Source organism: Meleagris gallopavo, chromosome 2 (genome assembly GCF_000146605.3).
Source record: "Meleagris gallopavo isolate NT-WF06-2002-E0010 breed Aviagen turkey brand Nicholas breeding stock chromosome 2, Turkey_5.1, whole genome shotgun sequence".
Taxonomy (NCBI): domain Eukaryota; kingdom Metazoa; phylum Chordata; class Aves; order Galliformes; family Phasianidae; genus Meleagris; species Meleagris gallopavo.
The window spans coordinates 24233940-24249706 of NC_015012.2; the positions used below are offsets into that span (position 1 = coordinate 24233940).

Consider the following 15767-nt stretch of genomic DNA (forward strand, 5'->3'; position numbering starts at 1 on the left):
TTAGGAGTTTGACTCTGAAATGAGGAAAATAATAAGCAGGACACTTCGATTTGTTTCGCATTATTATGGAGCATCACTGGTGGTATTTATATTCACTTACTAATTAAGAAATAATGAGATGAGTAATACTTGTGCTACAAAATATTAAAAAATAGAAAATAGAAAATCCTAGAGAAGACAGAGTTGAATTAGTTTTACAGTAGCTTTCTTAATGAGCTAGTTTGTAAAATAGGTTACAGGTATTGTCAGCAGATGGATGAATACATGTTATATAAGCAAAAGATCTAATGCCCTGTGCCAGCAAAAATAAAATGTGGTTATTTGTTAGCAAACTCAGTTCTAATGTTCAGTTTACTGTATGGCTTACAAAAGTTTTTCTTGGTGTGATAAAACAGGCAAGAATAAGAGCTTGATCTAGATGGATAACAGTAGCAAACCGGCCTCTTTGGTAGAAGCATGAACTTAGCTTAGGTCTAGTGGGCAGGCTTCTGAAGATTTTAAAACCTGGCTCCAGAGACATGACTTCACAGCAATTTAAGCATAGATTACCACCACACGCATGCAAAGAATAAAACCAAGGACGTTTTCACACTAATGAGTAGGAACTACCAACACAAGAGAACCGCGAGACTTGACAAAGCATTTATGCAGGAATATAAACTGATAGGAGTTTTTCAGATCATCTCCTGAGTAAAGGCAGAAATCTTCACAATCAGGTTCACAACCCAAAACAGCTGCCTCTTAGGCTTCCTTTACATCCGAATGTGGTTATAATTTTATCAGCCTTCATTTCTATAAAGCCATTTTGTGACAGTGGCTTATTTTAGTTACTGAACAGTTTGTTTCTTTAAATTGTTTATTGTAGTAAATCCAGTAAGCATACACTAATTTTTTTGAGGTCAGGGATTAGCCAAGCTCTATCTGAAATAGCCTATGCAGATGATGTAATGTAGTGTTCCTGTGATGGAAAATCGTAATGTAGTATTCCTGTGATGGAAAATCATAATGTATATTTTGTTTTCTAATTCATTTAGTTTACGAGTAAATCTGAGGCTCTCCTGCTGAAAGCTCGTGCTCTTATTAATCACTTGGCATTTGGCTACGATAGAAGGTAACAAGGATTGTCTAGATATTAAATGTCTTACCCAGAGTCTATAAAACTGTTTAACGAAAACACTTGGATGACCAAAACTTCTATTTTCTTCACAATAAGATGACCTCTGCAAAAATTCTTGTTGTGGAATTTTATTCCTGTCTCAGCTGCACATCTCTGCACAGAGTAGTGATAACTCTTGATTTTATTCCCTGAGCTGACAGAATAGTAATATAGGCACCATTATAATTAAATAGATTTTTGCTTACATAAATCTCTGTGCAAAGCCCAGTTACGAGTCTATTCTTAGCTAGGATAATGTAATTACTGGTTTATTACTAAATGTCCTCTTAACATGTTTTCTTTTTTCTGTTTAGCAAGTCCGTATCAGTGGATCACAGCAAACCACTGTTTATCCCAGCAGGCCTGGATTCACTGAGCCAAATAGGTTGGGACATTTGATGTTCATTGTGTTTGTTGTTCAATTGGTATTGAAAGTTAGAAAAATTTTAAGCTATTACAAGATAAACACACTATCTGTTTTGAGTCATCATTGAAGCAAGTGGCATGGAAAATTTTAAAGTGCAATTCAGTATTTATATTATTGAGAATTACTTCAGGTAACTTACTGAAGTATCAGGACTACTCAAGTAGTAAGCTATCAAGAAGCTTTGATCTAAAAGAAAATGTAATATAGAATTGCTTCCCAGACTGCTTGTAGCAGCTTGTCACTGCAGAAGGTAAAGTATTAAAGTAGCTGGATCAGTACTTCATATCAGTTGTTATAACATTATGTTGTGTTGTGCTGTGATCCTTAGGGCCACCACCCACCTCTGACAGCAACATTGGAAAGATGCGTGCAAACACACCTTTAGAACTGTGGAAAAAGGTGTTTGAGAAGACATTTCCTCCCAAGGTAGGTGTTTACATGTCTGCTGCACAGATTCTTTTCCCTTAGAAGAGTAGTCATATTACTACTAATTATTGCTTTTCCAGTCCAGTGACTGGAATTTCAGTCTCATTTGGTAGTTCTGTTTCTTCTAACCTCTTTATACAGTGGGACCCAGATGGTAAAGACTGGTTTTACTTTTCTAAAACTATAAAGTTATTTTTCACATAATTTTTGCTCATAGCCTTTTTAACGCCATGCAGTTTCTGTCCATCTCTCCCTACTAGCACAGCTAGTAATTATTGGATATGGGATGTGAACATTTAAATTCAATTTCTGAAGTCCTGCACAGGACTCAGTTTTGACCATAACTTTAACACTATACCAGTTATTCAAATCTGCAAGTAGATATAAGTGCCAGAAAGCAATACAGTAATTATTTGGCCTCTTCAGCTAATTATTTCTGGGCAACCAGAATGGTTACTTTGTATCTTTGTGCCATACATCATGGAACCTTAGCAGGTGCTTTCTAAAGTTAGATACTCTGACCCTTTCTAAACGATAAGATAACTCAGAGTAGCAATCCTTTACTCAGAATTTACCCCATTTAAGGGTAGAGCTGACACTGACATTTTTAGCTGTGTCCAGATACATTTCTCATCTTGCAAGCTCTGTCAGTGAGATTTCCATTCTTCTTCAGTTCCAAAATATGCTTTAAGCTTCAAAGATGTTTCAGTACAATGAGAATTTCCTTCACTTCATTTTATGATTGTTTTAATTCTGCTTTATTTTATTCTGTTATTTGCATGGTTAACTGTTTGCTACCTTCCATTTGTTACGACTGTAGAGAAATATGCAGTGCAACATCTGAAAAAACCTTATTTAAAAGTTCTCTGTTAATGTATTTTCTTCTTTGGAATTAAATGCATTATTCTCTGAAGTCTAGTAAATGAAATTTCAGAACAGGCAAAACGATAGCAATAAACTCTTGAAGTGGTTCACAGATACTAAAATAATGCTTCTGGCAACCTTAAATGAAGCATCATCTTGAGTATTCAAGTCACTGAGATGCATTCCTTAACTATGCCCAAATGTCATGGGCCAGAAAGGATTTTTGCTTTTTTTCTCTGCACCATTACTTTCTTAAAATTTTACCAAACCAAGATAATATATTGTATTGCTTTATCTGATCTGTATCCCATAGTGCAATTTTTTATCCATAAATGCAAGATTTTAATACCTTTCTATTACAAGTAAAATGCTTCCATCTTATGTATATCACTGCCTATTCTTGTAAAGGGAACAGAAGGTAAAGTAAGATAAAATTTACCTTGTGTGTTTCTCTCATTTCTTCCTCTAAGAGTTTCAGTGATTTACAAGATAGCAAGGACCCTGCACAGGACTCACAATATGCTGAGCATGAAGTTGATGTCATGAGAGCTCAGAAAAACCAGGTGTGTGCTTGTTCTTCAATTACTCTTCACAATCAGGTATTCCAGAAACACCAGCATTGCTGAAGTAATTGTAGAATATACTCATATCATCCTTTTGTCTTTACATAACTCCTACTTTACTTCAGGGACTCTTTTCCACATAGCTATTTTGTTGGTTTTTTTCTTATGGTAGACACATTGCAGGCGGAATGTTCTTAGATCTCCAGGCTGCTCACTTTAGAAGTGAATAACTCAAACGTTTCCTCTCTCTTCCAGAATCATTTCACTAAAAATAAATTAGTTTTATAGATAATTCTATGGTGAATTGGCTAAGGTCAGATTGTTGCCTTATCAATATAAATGTAAAACCTCCCATGAGTAGAAATGTAGGCTTTACCAATATCACAGGTATGGGTCTGTCAAGCTTAATTCAAGATTTATACATTTGTCTTTTTTTGGAAGGAATATAGCATATTTACGTGGAAAATTCTGCATTTCTTAAAGATTCATTTGTTTCACATGGAGAAAATTCTTCACTAGAATGACTGAGAAAAATTTTGCTAAATTCTCAGAAGTTATACGTGGGCCATCTGCTTCTCATTTAACTTCTTTGTGTACTAAATTACTATGGTTAAAAGAGGCTTTTATAACAGGAGTTCAAGCTGATGAGAGCAGGAAACCTTCTAAAGAGAGACTGTACCAATTTAGGTCTCACATACTTTTACAGAGCACCCCGCTTAAAATGAAAGGCAGTTCTATTGAGCTGCACTGCAGTTAATCTCAACTAACTGTAGAATACCATAACAAATTCCATCCTTTTGCATTAATGTAAAAGAAAGCAAAGTATTTCATTATTACTGCTATCCAGTTGTTTGTTTTTTTTTATTGTTTCATATATTTTTATTACAGTTTGATTAGATTGCATACAGGCTGTAACCTTATAGTTAGTTACCTGATCCAAAGAAATAATGCAATAATGCATTAATAGTGTGAAAGAACAAAGCAATTCAAACTTGCACATCACCTGTAACATCCTGTTAATGTAGGCGTCAGTTCTCAATTTCTGTTATATCAAAAGCAGTCTTAGAAATCATTAACACTTGTAAAGCACATTGCTTTTGGAATTTATAATACAACCTTATACCCAGTATAACTATATGGCATATTAAGTTATTTTTAGATAATAGCAACATCTTGCAAAACAAGTTGCTGGTATGCGTTGATTAAATCGTGCAGGAAATTATTAAATTTTCTGTTTTTAAACAAAAGAGAAAAGCTTTTAGAACATTAATCTGTTCAAGGGCGTTGGAAACCAGTGTAGTTTCTTTTAGTTGGACTACTACAAGTAATTTGAGCATTAAAGAGAAAATTACTTTTGTTATCTGCACCTATTTTCTAAACTTCTCTATCATAAAGTTCAGTTATTACAAGATTATTTGCACATTATTAAAATGTTTTATTCTCAAAGAATGTCATTCAACTTGAAATACACCAAGATAGCAATGTACATCTTTAAAAAACAAAAACAAAAAAACCCCAACTACGTAGTTAACAGTCTTAAGATATCTTTGAATTTTTCACTTATATGAAAAGTGGCACAAAAATCCAATTTTTAAAGGAAAACATTAAATGCATCATAGGTCTGCTATTACTTTTTGGACCTTCATACTATCTATTATTTAGGAAGAACAATATATTGAAATGTTTATTATGGAGCATGTTGCTAATGTAATCATAATGCAATATGAAAGTTTCATATCATGCCAGGGTACATTTTGAAATTGTTTTAACTCATTTTTCTTTCCTGGACACACTCTGTTAATGTGCCACTTTGGACTGTAGGTTTGCTTGTTTATCTCAAAGATAAGCTTTAAAGGAAAACAAACACAGAAATATTGTAACAATAAAAATAAAATAGCGTCTTGTCTATGTATCTGATAAAACAATTAGCACACCTGACTGAAATTCTGGCTGTAAGTGGGATGCTAAATAATTCGTGGTTGATTTATAGATAACCATAGCAATTTAAAGTTTAATAAAATCAAGGCTGTTTCCTCTATTACCTTCCACTTGTGAGGAAGTGCCCTAGCACCAGCCAGTCTCTAAATAAATCCATGTTGTTTGCAGAATGATTTTCTCTCCAGGGATTTCCTTGTTCGTAGAGTTTGTGTGCAGCTGGGGTCTGTGGAGAAATAAATGTGTCTCTTCAGCATTGGGTGTGATATTCTTAATATAAAATTAGCTGTGAGAAGGATACACTCTTTTAGACCAGAATATTCTGCTTCATTATTATTTTCAGAGTTGAGGATGAGACTTACCACCCTATTACTAAACCTCTTTGCTCTGGAAAGCTCTGTGGCTACCTTTTCCACACTGTACCTTCGTTCTACATATACTCTCTACCTTTCTCAGTTATGTCTTTTCAGAATTCTTTTCCTAGTTTTTAAACTACAGCCATTACTTGCAGATTTATATCAAATAACGCTCTTGTAATTGTTTACTACTTTTTTATGCTCTGGAGTTATTCTCTGAGAGCCTGTAGCATCTAGGACCTTTTTGAGGTCTGCATAAAGGATAAAAACTCCTTTTATCTGGATATTTCACTGTAGCTTTGTTCATAGAAGCAAATGTTAAAGGTAACCTCGAGCTCAAGGGATTGGATAGCCTCCCAGTTAGGTTCTTTGAAGTCAGTGCCAAAGTACCAGCAGATCACTGTTACGCAAAATTGAAGTGTTAGGGATTGGTAGACAGGTGGTGTCTTTCGATGTCAGCTTACAAGTAATGGCAGCATATCTTCAAGAACAAGGCTGTAAAACCTGTAAAACAGAAGAAAGGAGGGCTGGAGCAGAATAAGCAACACTGAACGTATGAAATACGCGGAAATAAAACTATGTAAATTTATCTCCTCTTATGAGTCACACAAACACCAAACTTGTCTATCTGTAGATTTATCTTATTACTATTTTTTTTTTTAGGTTCTGGATCAAAAACCATGTCACTCACTTGGTTGGTTCTAAAACATCTGTCCTGTGTTGCAATAATGGGCTAATGAATCATGTCATTCACAACTGGTGTCTTCTTCGGTGTCAGATCTGACACTGTTATTCACACCCCATTGGTATCTGATTGTGGCTGGGAACAGTTAATCACACATTGGCCAACATGAGAACCGGCCATATTTTTCACAGCATTTTGTCCTGCTATGAGCATATTGCAGAACTTCAGGAGAGCATGTCAGATTAAACAGAATAGAAGATCATGCTGTGCTGTGAACCTCCTGTCCAGTGTTAGTGGACAAAGGGTTGTGACACTCACCTTTACAGCAGGAGCATCTTTCATTTTCTCCAGAGAAGTGCTAGTCTTCATGTTGTGAGGAAGGTTATGTAGGGTGTTGTTACAGCTGCCAAGAGTAAGCTTTTTTGGTTTTGTATGAAAACATACCCAAATGGGTACAATACAGGCATTTTAGTGTTGGTTTAAGAGCCTTATTAGAGCACAGTTATTAAACTTCTACTGAATCTTAGTTGCTTATTTTAATCCTAGTACTTGTTTCTTTTTACGGTGTTCCAGACTGAGAGCAAGTTCAGTCAGAAACCACATTTAAAAAAGACAGTTAAAGTCGCAATGCCAGTCTCTTAGGACTGAGGCAGTGAAACAATTAAGGCTTTTCCTGCAATCGTAATTTTGCTCCTTGTTTGTAGACATTACAGTATTGTCTTTAATTACATGATCATATACTATTTTGCTGATGTCTCAGTTCAGTTGTTGAGTATTTCTTTTCACTATACTCATTCTTTGTGTACCTTATTTCTCAACCTGCCATTCAGACACTTCAGTGAACACAAAAGTATTAATTTTTTCTCTAAGAATGTGTGGTAATGTTATCTTATCTGAGTGCCTCACAAACATCAGTTAAGTCTTTCTTCTCAATCCCTTTATGAGATAGCTGGGATCTTCCCCATTTGACAGTTGAAGAATTTATAGCGACACAGAAGTACAGAAGCATTAAGGTTAAAAAATATATATAAAAGAAAAGGAAAAAAATCACTTTTAGCCAGAGTTGAGGCATTTAGGACAAGTTGCTGGCACACCAATAACATTCAAAACATTCAAAGCACACTGAAAGCAATTATTAATTCTGTAAATTTGATCTGTATGACGTACACATTGTTCTCAGAGGAGGAAAAAAAAAAGGAAGCTTAATTCTAGCTGTGATCATCTGGGCTTACCTGGAAGTATATTCTGTAGTAGGATGTTCTAGTCTGGAAAGAAGATCTCTTCAGTGATTGTGTAAGTACAGTATATTGTAAAAATCTGCTGATGTTTGTAGTATTTGACCTCATGAGCAGGAAGGGTTTGTCAGAAATGTCTCTGAAGTGATCTTTAAGTTGTATTTGAAAGATTTTTTTCCCCCTATGTACATTGCTGATCTATGGGGATTTATTTTACTTTCTGTTTTACACCAAAACTAAGGAAATACACTCTCCTGACAGCATTTGTCCTCCTGAATCTGCACATTTGTTAAAGGCTCTTTTCTGTATTTTTTTCCCCATATAATCCTATTTATTTCTTTGCTCTCATTTCACTTTGAATAAATGCAGTCTTCCTTTGATATACCTCTTACGTATATAGCAAAATGAGAAATATTTATTGCTTTATGTGGAAGAATAGCTACACTCCTTTAATTTATGCTGGTTTTAAGCAAACTGACTTGTAGCTAGCTAAAATTACAGCAAAATAAGTTCTGCTGAATTATCCACCTTTCTTGAAAAACTTAGTCAGAAGGGATACATTTATAAGGCTAATTATTTAGGTGCTACCAGCACCTGTAGAAGTGACCTTAAAGCTTGGTCTTCATATATAAAGCTTCTTCACATACACAAATATTTTAATATAATGGTAACTGAGATGTTATCAATATTCTTAGTATGGCCATAATTAACTAAAAACGTATTTTTAAAATTTTGTAAAAATGACATATTTTGCACATCTTCTATTTAAAATTGCAATATACTTAAATGTTATAAAAATCCACTCTGACCTTTAAAATATATGTAAACTAGGACTTAGTATTAGATATATTATAATTTGTAGCAAACAGGGTTTGCTGTGTAGCTACCAGTTCAATGGAAATTGTATGATCAGTCTTAATAAAGACTTAATAAAGACTGCACAAAACAAAAAACTGACAGCAACAACAACAAGAAAAAGACAGGGAATGTGCAAATATTGGGGCAGGCAAAAAAAAAAATCAAGCTTGCAGTTTTTAAAAAAACATCACTGTGAAGACTTTCAATAAATTAAAATCATAACACGTCTTTTTTTTCCTGGCATTGTCCGTGATCAAATTATTTTTCAGTACTATTAATCTAATAGGAAATGAAAACAAAACAAAATTTTTACCCCTTTCTGTAGCATTTGAGAAAGCTGTTAGAATTGAAGTTATTTTCTTAGCATCAAATAGGATACATGTACTTCTTAAAATATCTCAGTATTATCTCTCTCTCTCTCTCTCTCTCTCTCTCTCTCTCTCTATCTCTACTTCTACTACCGAACTGCTGGAAGTTTGCCACCAGTTCAGAACATTCCGAGATCGCAGTTACTTTATATTAGTAGTGAGGGAACAAAATACTGAGTATAGACTGGCTTAAAGATGAAACAATATGCAGTCTCACTGGACTTGTATTTAATAATGCAACTTAATACGTTTAGACACGGTTTGTTCTGCATCAGTTATCAGTGAGTAAACTGTAGAACTCAACTCTTGTCAGCATCAGAAGGATATGTATTAATCAAGAAATCCTCTTACTGCTCATAAACCCGTGGTGCTTTCTGATAGTTTTGCACTGCTGGTGAAGTTGCTGAAATTACTGCCTGAAAGAGAAAATTCATTAGAGTTTCCTCACAGTTATTAGGCAATGATTTTTCTGTTGCTCATGTTAAACACTTGAGCAATTTGGAGGGTCTTCACTGCATTTATACTTATCACTGCTTTATGTCCAGCCCTTTTCTCTCCTTCCCGCCCCTCCTCTTCCCATTTTTCTTCTCATCATCCCAAGCTACTTCAACCTTAAGTGCATAGACGTTATTTTTTGTGACTCCTGGAGACTAGCTTTACTTATTTGCTTTGGTAGATAATTTTAATCTGTATTTTGTCTCTCTTTTTGGCTTGAGAGTGAATTTCCAAAAGGATGAATGTTCTTTTCTGCTTAAAGCATTTTGGGAAGAGAAGCTCCTGGTTCTTAAGTAAACTTAGGAGCAAAAATAGAAATACATTGAAATCTTACTGAAAGAGTTGTACTACTCCTGAATTAGCATGGCTCTTTTGAAGCTCATAAAAAAAGCTGCTGGGTTAACTTCTCTTGAAGTGGTTGCTATTAGCTGCTACTGTATTGCTCTGTTAGCATGAATTCCTCAATAAACAATGGAAACAACTAATAAAAAACATAATTTTTGCCTGCTCAGTCCTATTTACAGCAGTATGTTTGCACAGCCTGATTCAGTATCTTGACAGATCATAGAGCTGTCTAAATGTCATTTGCTTTTAGAAGCTTTTCAGGTAACCCATTTTAAATCTGACCTTCAACTGTGTTTCAGAATGTGCATCTAGCTTTGTTTTTTTAGTTACACATAAAACACAAGATATCACTATCTTAGAAGACCTTCTGGCACGTTTTTTACAATACAGAACTTAATACTGCAGGTAGATCATAGCAACAATGTGTTAAGGTTACCTGCAGTTAATTGAACTCAATGAGAAATTCCAGTATAATTAAATTTGTTGTGTGTGCTCCAGTTAAAAGAGAGTTAATGTGGTCTTCTAAGTAAGATAGTGTTTTTTTTCATTGCAAATAGCACATGGTTAGGTTTAAAAGATATTTCATTAGAGCAAGTATCTTATCACTCTTAAATGAACAAAAAGCAATCAAAGTGCATTTAAAATAGCTTTTTTTGCTGGAAAAAAATTATCAGAAACAATTTCTAACAGCATACACCAAGCTATAAAATCCTGAAAATGAAACTGTTTTTTGCAGTGTTGCTAGAACCTTCCGCTACAGGCTTAAGAATTCCCAGTAGCACTATTTGACTGAAATGAGGTCATTTGCTTACCTTGCTGATGTTCCACTGTTGTAAAGTACCCCATAATACAGACCAGCCCATGCTTCACACCTAATTTACACTATTTATATCTCCACAGTTTGAGCCTCTGTTTGCTTTTAATAATCTAATTATCATCTAGAAGATGTGTAATTGTAATTACCACATTGGTTTTGCATTTTACTTTTACATGCAGGTGTAAGCTTTTACTGAACAGTAGCACATGAAACTTTTTTTTTTAACTTCTAATTGAAAAAATATATATATACAAAAATTAAAAGCGTGGCATCACTGTCTGTCTTGATTACTGCACTTCCTGAAAAGTCCCAAGCAGTGATGAATATTTCCATGAATATCCAATACCATAGATTGGGTAGATACGGTACATTGATGTCCTAAACAACCACTGCATTCCTCCAAAATACATTTCTGCTTACTGCTGTCTGGACAAGATTGTGAAAGGTAGCAAAGACAAAATGCAGCTTAAACTTCAATGGCCACAGCAGGGCCACTAAGGGAACATCTGCCATGTGTATATCACACATATTCTTAGTATATCTGGCTTCGGTTCTGTAGGGGTTTCTAACGCAGTGTATAAGATTTCAATAGTTCACTCTTGTGCATAAAAAAAAACATTTATTTTCCATATTCTTAAGGAATTGCCAATCCATTTTGCTCCTTGAAAGGCCTTGACTTGGATGCTTTGTTTGTGTGACAAATTAGTTTTAGTTCAGTAATACTGTTTTCTGTTCTTAAAAGACATGTAATGATATGTTTTAGTTTGTGGAGTTTGGCTTCTCCACACCAAACATCTAAGAAAGGGTCCCAACTTTCTTCTACCTTAGAAAGCAAGTGTCTAGGCAAAAAATAATAATAATATAAAAAAATAAATCTAGCTCTCTATGTCATTATGTGAGAGCAGATGTATCAAATGCCACCCTTTCAGTATTATTTTGTTAGAAGTAACAACCATCTAGTTATTTTTTTCTACAGTGACTAATCTTTAATTGCTTTAATTGACGAGGTGGCTAATATATCTTTTCGCTTTTAGTCATGAGGATATTAATATCTATGTATGTTTCTTTTTCAGGAACTTGAACAATACAAAAGAAATGCCTCCAAATCCTGGAAAGAAATGGATTTTGGTCCTGATTGATGAACTGCTGAAGATGTCCTAAGTTTCACATTTGCAAGATTTGAATATGGAGATGGCATCAGTCAGTCCTATCCGTTTTATAATTTGTAACAAATTACTCAACGTATTTTTTGAACGATACCGCCCTAATCATGTGTGTAAATGCATACAAATTTTCGCACCCAAAGTATGAACTCCATGGTTAAGTACACCAGGCATCTTCAAAATCAAAGCATAAGAATGCATTTCCATCATAATTTGACCTATTTGAGTAATTCCAGAAAAATGTGCAGAACAAAATAGAATTAAAAACAATTTTGACCTGATCTAAAATTCGTAAGTCTTCTTTATCTCATCTTCAGTATCATAAAGTTTGATTCTTCCTCTGCAGTGTTTCAATACCTTTTCACAGAATTCAAAACAAGACATTTCTGTCAAACATTCTAATGCTAGAAGTCATTCTAATAAATTTGAAAAATACTTGGTTTGTGGTGGAAGTTTAATTAATTCTCCTAATTTAATTAATTCAACCTAAGCTAGAGAAATGCTGGCCTAAATATACTTGGCTTTTTGTAAATGGACTTCCTCACTACAGACAGCTGGGCTGAGTCTTCTGAGAACAAGCAAGACAAAGCTGTGTTAAAGCCAGAGATGGCTCTTGAGAGCTCAGACTTGTAGACCTGTTGGAGAGTAAATGCCAAAACAGGCACTTGGCAGACCAGAATGCAAGAATATTCCCTGATGAACAACTCTCTATGTGGGCATAAAAATGGCAAAGACAAATTAACCTGGTATCATTCCATCCTTTTCGATATATTTTTTCATGTATTTCTTTATTGAATTTTTGTTGGTGTAACTTTTGTATCTGAGAATATTATACATAAAGATAATTAGAAGAAAATCTTGGCCTCACAGTTAAGTGAAAAGCTTGCATTAACTTGGGGATTCCATACTTGTTATTAAAATGTGTGTTATCTTAAAACTGTAAAATTAAACTAATTATTTTACTATGGAATTTTAAGGTACAAATATATTTAACTCTGCAATAAATAATTTATTCACTGAATATGAAACAAAACTTACAAATTTTGCATCTAGTAAGCTTTCAGTTTTGAGAGTTACTTATTTCTATTTACTAATTGGATAAATTAACCCCTTTTATGTTAATGATCCCATGAGAATAATTTCCAGAGAAAGATGCAAATAACACAAAAAGGGAGACAACTTTTATGTACGTTTTTCCCTAGTTGAACTGATACTTTATTAATAAACAATTTTTTTTCCCTACTAATTCACAGACTGCTTCCAAAACAAGATTTAGAACTGAATACCAAGAAGAAAGAGCAAATATAAATAGCATAACTGCCTTCTATGATCTGGAATTGCTTACAAAACAAAAACATTTGGTAACTTCTGTGTTGCTTAAAGTTGCTTCTTGTACTCATGGATGCTGTGGTTGGATAGGATGCATAAGATTAAAGTGATTTTTTGATTCTGTCTTTTATTACAGTATTTGGTTTGTTCTCTTTCTGAAGTCCCACAGATGGTAACAAAACAAAGCATATTACTTTAAAAACAATTCTAGATTTACTCAGCAATTCTGCCTCTCTGCTTATTGGTAATAGCTTACCAAAAAAAAAAAAAATAGTACTGGGGAAAACATTAGAGCATCATTAGATACATTGTTGAAAAATGAACACATCAGCAGACTAAATCAAATTTTAAAAGTCCTCTAAAACAAATACTGTTGAAATGGCTGATTTGGGGGAGGAAACAAGAGTGGGAATACCAGGAATAGTAGGAAGTCATTCACACTCTTATTAGAACATTGTTTTTTAAGATGGAAAGTGTCCACTTAGAATCAAGCAAGGGAAGATGAATGTGTTTCTATATGTTTGATTGCTTAAATTCTGTATAAAATCCAGCAGATCAAGCTTTGAAGCTTTGTTAGTACTGCTACCTTTTTTCACTGCCTGCTAATAATCTTCTCTCTTATTTTGAAGCTCAAGATTGCTATAATGGTAAGTACTGGTAGGAAAGCATAGAGCAGCAGGAAATCCATTGTGAATCGGGATAATGCACCAGGAAAGTTTTGTTCAATGAATTCGATGCCACGAGAGATTGAACATGCAGCATTTATTGTAGTGGAACCGTTGTCTCCATCTGTCAAAAGAAAAAGATAATTCCTTCAGTAAGTCAATTAGTAAAATTAAAACTCAGGCTTCACTATCTTGGTTCATACATTTAATTTGTCTAGCCTTAATGTTATTTTAATGATGAATGAAGCCCACAGCTACAGCTCTCACCCTTTTGGTGTTAAGAACAGACATACCGTGTGTTTCTGCAGTTAATCTAGGCCATGTTATTTGAAGAAACAAACAAAATGTCTCTAGGAGCTTTCTGTTTTGTTCATACCAAGTAAATGAAAGGTATAGAGGGGCCACACTTTGGCCAGTATGATAGATGTGTCATTCCCATTAAACATCAGCTGTTAATTACTACTACCAAAGTCGTGGACTCATTTTCTAACAGTTGTTTTTATGGTTGTATTCAAACAGTTGCCACGTACACTTTTCTAATGAAGAGGGACAGGAGAGATTGATGACAAATAGTGCATAAAGGATATGGAGCCTTGGAGAGAAGCACAAGCACCTGTCCACAAAGCCCAAAAATATCTTAAGACTGAACAATAGCTGAAAGCTTTCCCCCTGTTGACAGATTCACATCATCCTTCTAATCCTTCCAACCTGACTGTAATGTCTTTCACTTACCTTGCTCACAAACAGTGAAGCACAGCCTGACAGATCGAAACTGCTCAATACTTGCCATGCTAATATATTTGAACTGAAGCCTCACTAGAGTTAGAGGAAATGTCTGGATGGGTGTTATGTGTACTGCTCCCTGCACTGATATTCGATCTTCTACCATCTCTTTCTATTGCTACTCTATTTGTGCAACTGCTCTGGTAAACACATAGTAGGCTGCAAAGTTGACTTTCCAAAATGGAGAAAAAAAGAACAGTAGAAGAAGAAAAAGATGAAAAACTGAAAGAATGAGGAATGGTTGAAAAAAATAGTTGGACAATTTATCTAGCTTGCAGATACAGTTACAGTACATTTTTCCTAATCAGTAAGTTCAGGATGTTTTAAACAACTAACAAGTTTTCTTCAAGTTATCAGGACAATTTTGTTGTTTGAGAAAGGAAAGGAATACTTCTGAATACTTACCACAAGTAAAGTTTAGGCCATGAAATTCATTGACTACCAGAATCTCACTGCTGTATTTTTGAAAGGTGAGAAAACTGAGTATTTGAAAAGGCATTGGCATTTCTTCTATGGTCCTTTTAAGAAACAGAGAAGTTAAATTGTCATAATGGTCATAATGTCATAATTGTCATAATGCCCTAAATTGAAACAATCTCTCTGGTTGTAGGAAAGTTACAGGAAGAGTTCTTGGCTGTAAATTTCAGCTTTTCAAACATAAGTTTTATTTCAGTGCTAAATGAGACAGCGACGAAACTTCTCTCTGACTTTGGTACAGCGTTGTAACATTCAGTCCTAACCTCTTGTTGGTGCATCGTAATGTTCCTTCACATTTAGTAAGCTATTTATTGATTTAATATTTGTATGTAGTTGAGTTTACACAAATTAAAAAAGATATCTGAAAAGTTGAATGACGAAACTGGAGAAGAACATTAATAAAATTGTTGAGAACAACCGTTTTTTTCTAAAGCCACTATTTAACGTTTGAAAGTTCCAGCAATTATTAAAACTGGTAGGATTTAATTCAGTAGAATTCTCTAATAAGGACAGCATTTCATATGATCATGTTGGGTTAAGTAAAATAATTCAGCTGAGCTGATAGATTTGAATTGCTCAATTTTATCTTCAAGTCATATGCCATTTTGCAACAATAAATAAACATTTTAATATCTTTGCAGATATCTAAAGTTATTATTTGTGTGTGCGTGTATTTAGTACAAAGTCTAACATGATTAGATAGTTCTTCCTCTCTGAAGATAACAGCTGTACTTTTGTTCCCTTTCTCCTCTGCATCACTGCTCTGAAGCAATACAGATTTTTCTTGAAACTCATCTATAAGAACACTATTTTAATGGCA

At 34.3% G+C, this 15767-nt stretch overlaps 2 protein-coding genes across 5 annotated transcripts in view; one reads left to right on the top strand and one right to left on the bottom strand.

Moving 5' to 3' along the window:
* The window catches only part of DYNC2LI1 (dynein cytoplasmic 2 light intermediate chain 1), a 21536-nt gene extending 8384 nt beyond the window's left edge, over positions 1-13152 (top strand). For 3 of the 4 annotated variants that reach the window (XM_010706766.2, XM_010706769.3, XM_031552381.1), the window contains exons 8-13: positions 5-82; positions 1035-1111; positions 1471-1541; positions 1912-2009; positions 3344-3436; positions 11604-13152. In XM_010706766.2, coding sequence (XP_010705068.1) covers positions 5-82; positions 1035-1111; positions 1471-1541; positions 1912-2009; positions 3344-3436; positions 11604-11669 — 483 coding nt within the window. In that variant the 3' untranslated portion in view covers positions 11670-13152. Of the gene's footprint in view, positions 1-4; positions 83-1034; positions 1112-1470; positions 1542-1911; positions 2010-3343; positions 3437-6390; positions 6422-11603 lie in introns of all 4 variants that reach the window. The other variant, XM_031552382.1, reaches the window with a different exon arrangement.
* ABCG5 (ATP binding cassette subfamily G member 5) overlaps positions 13141-15767 on the bottom strand; it is a 13941-nt gene continuing 11314 nt past the window's right edge. The window contains 2 exon segments of the mRNA XM_010706765.3: positions 13141-13811; positions 14876-14988. Coding sequence (XP_010705067.1) covers positions 13615-13811; positions 14876-14988 — 310 coding nt within the window. The 3' untranslated portion in view covers positions 13141-13614.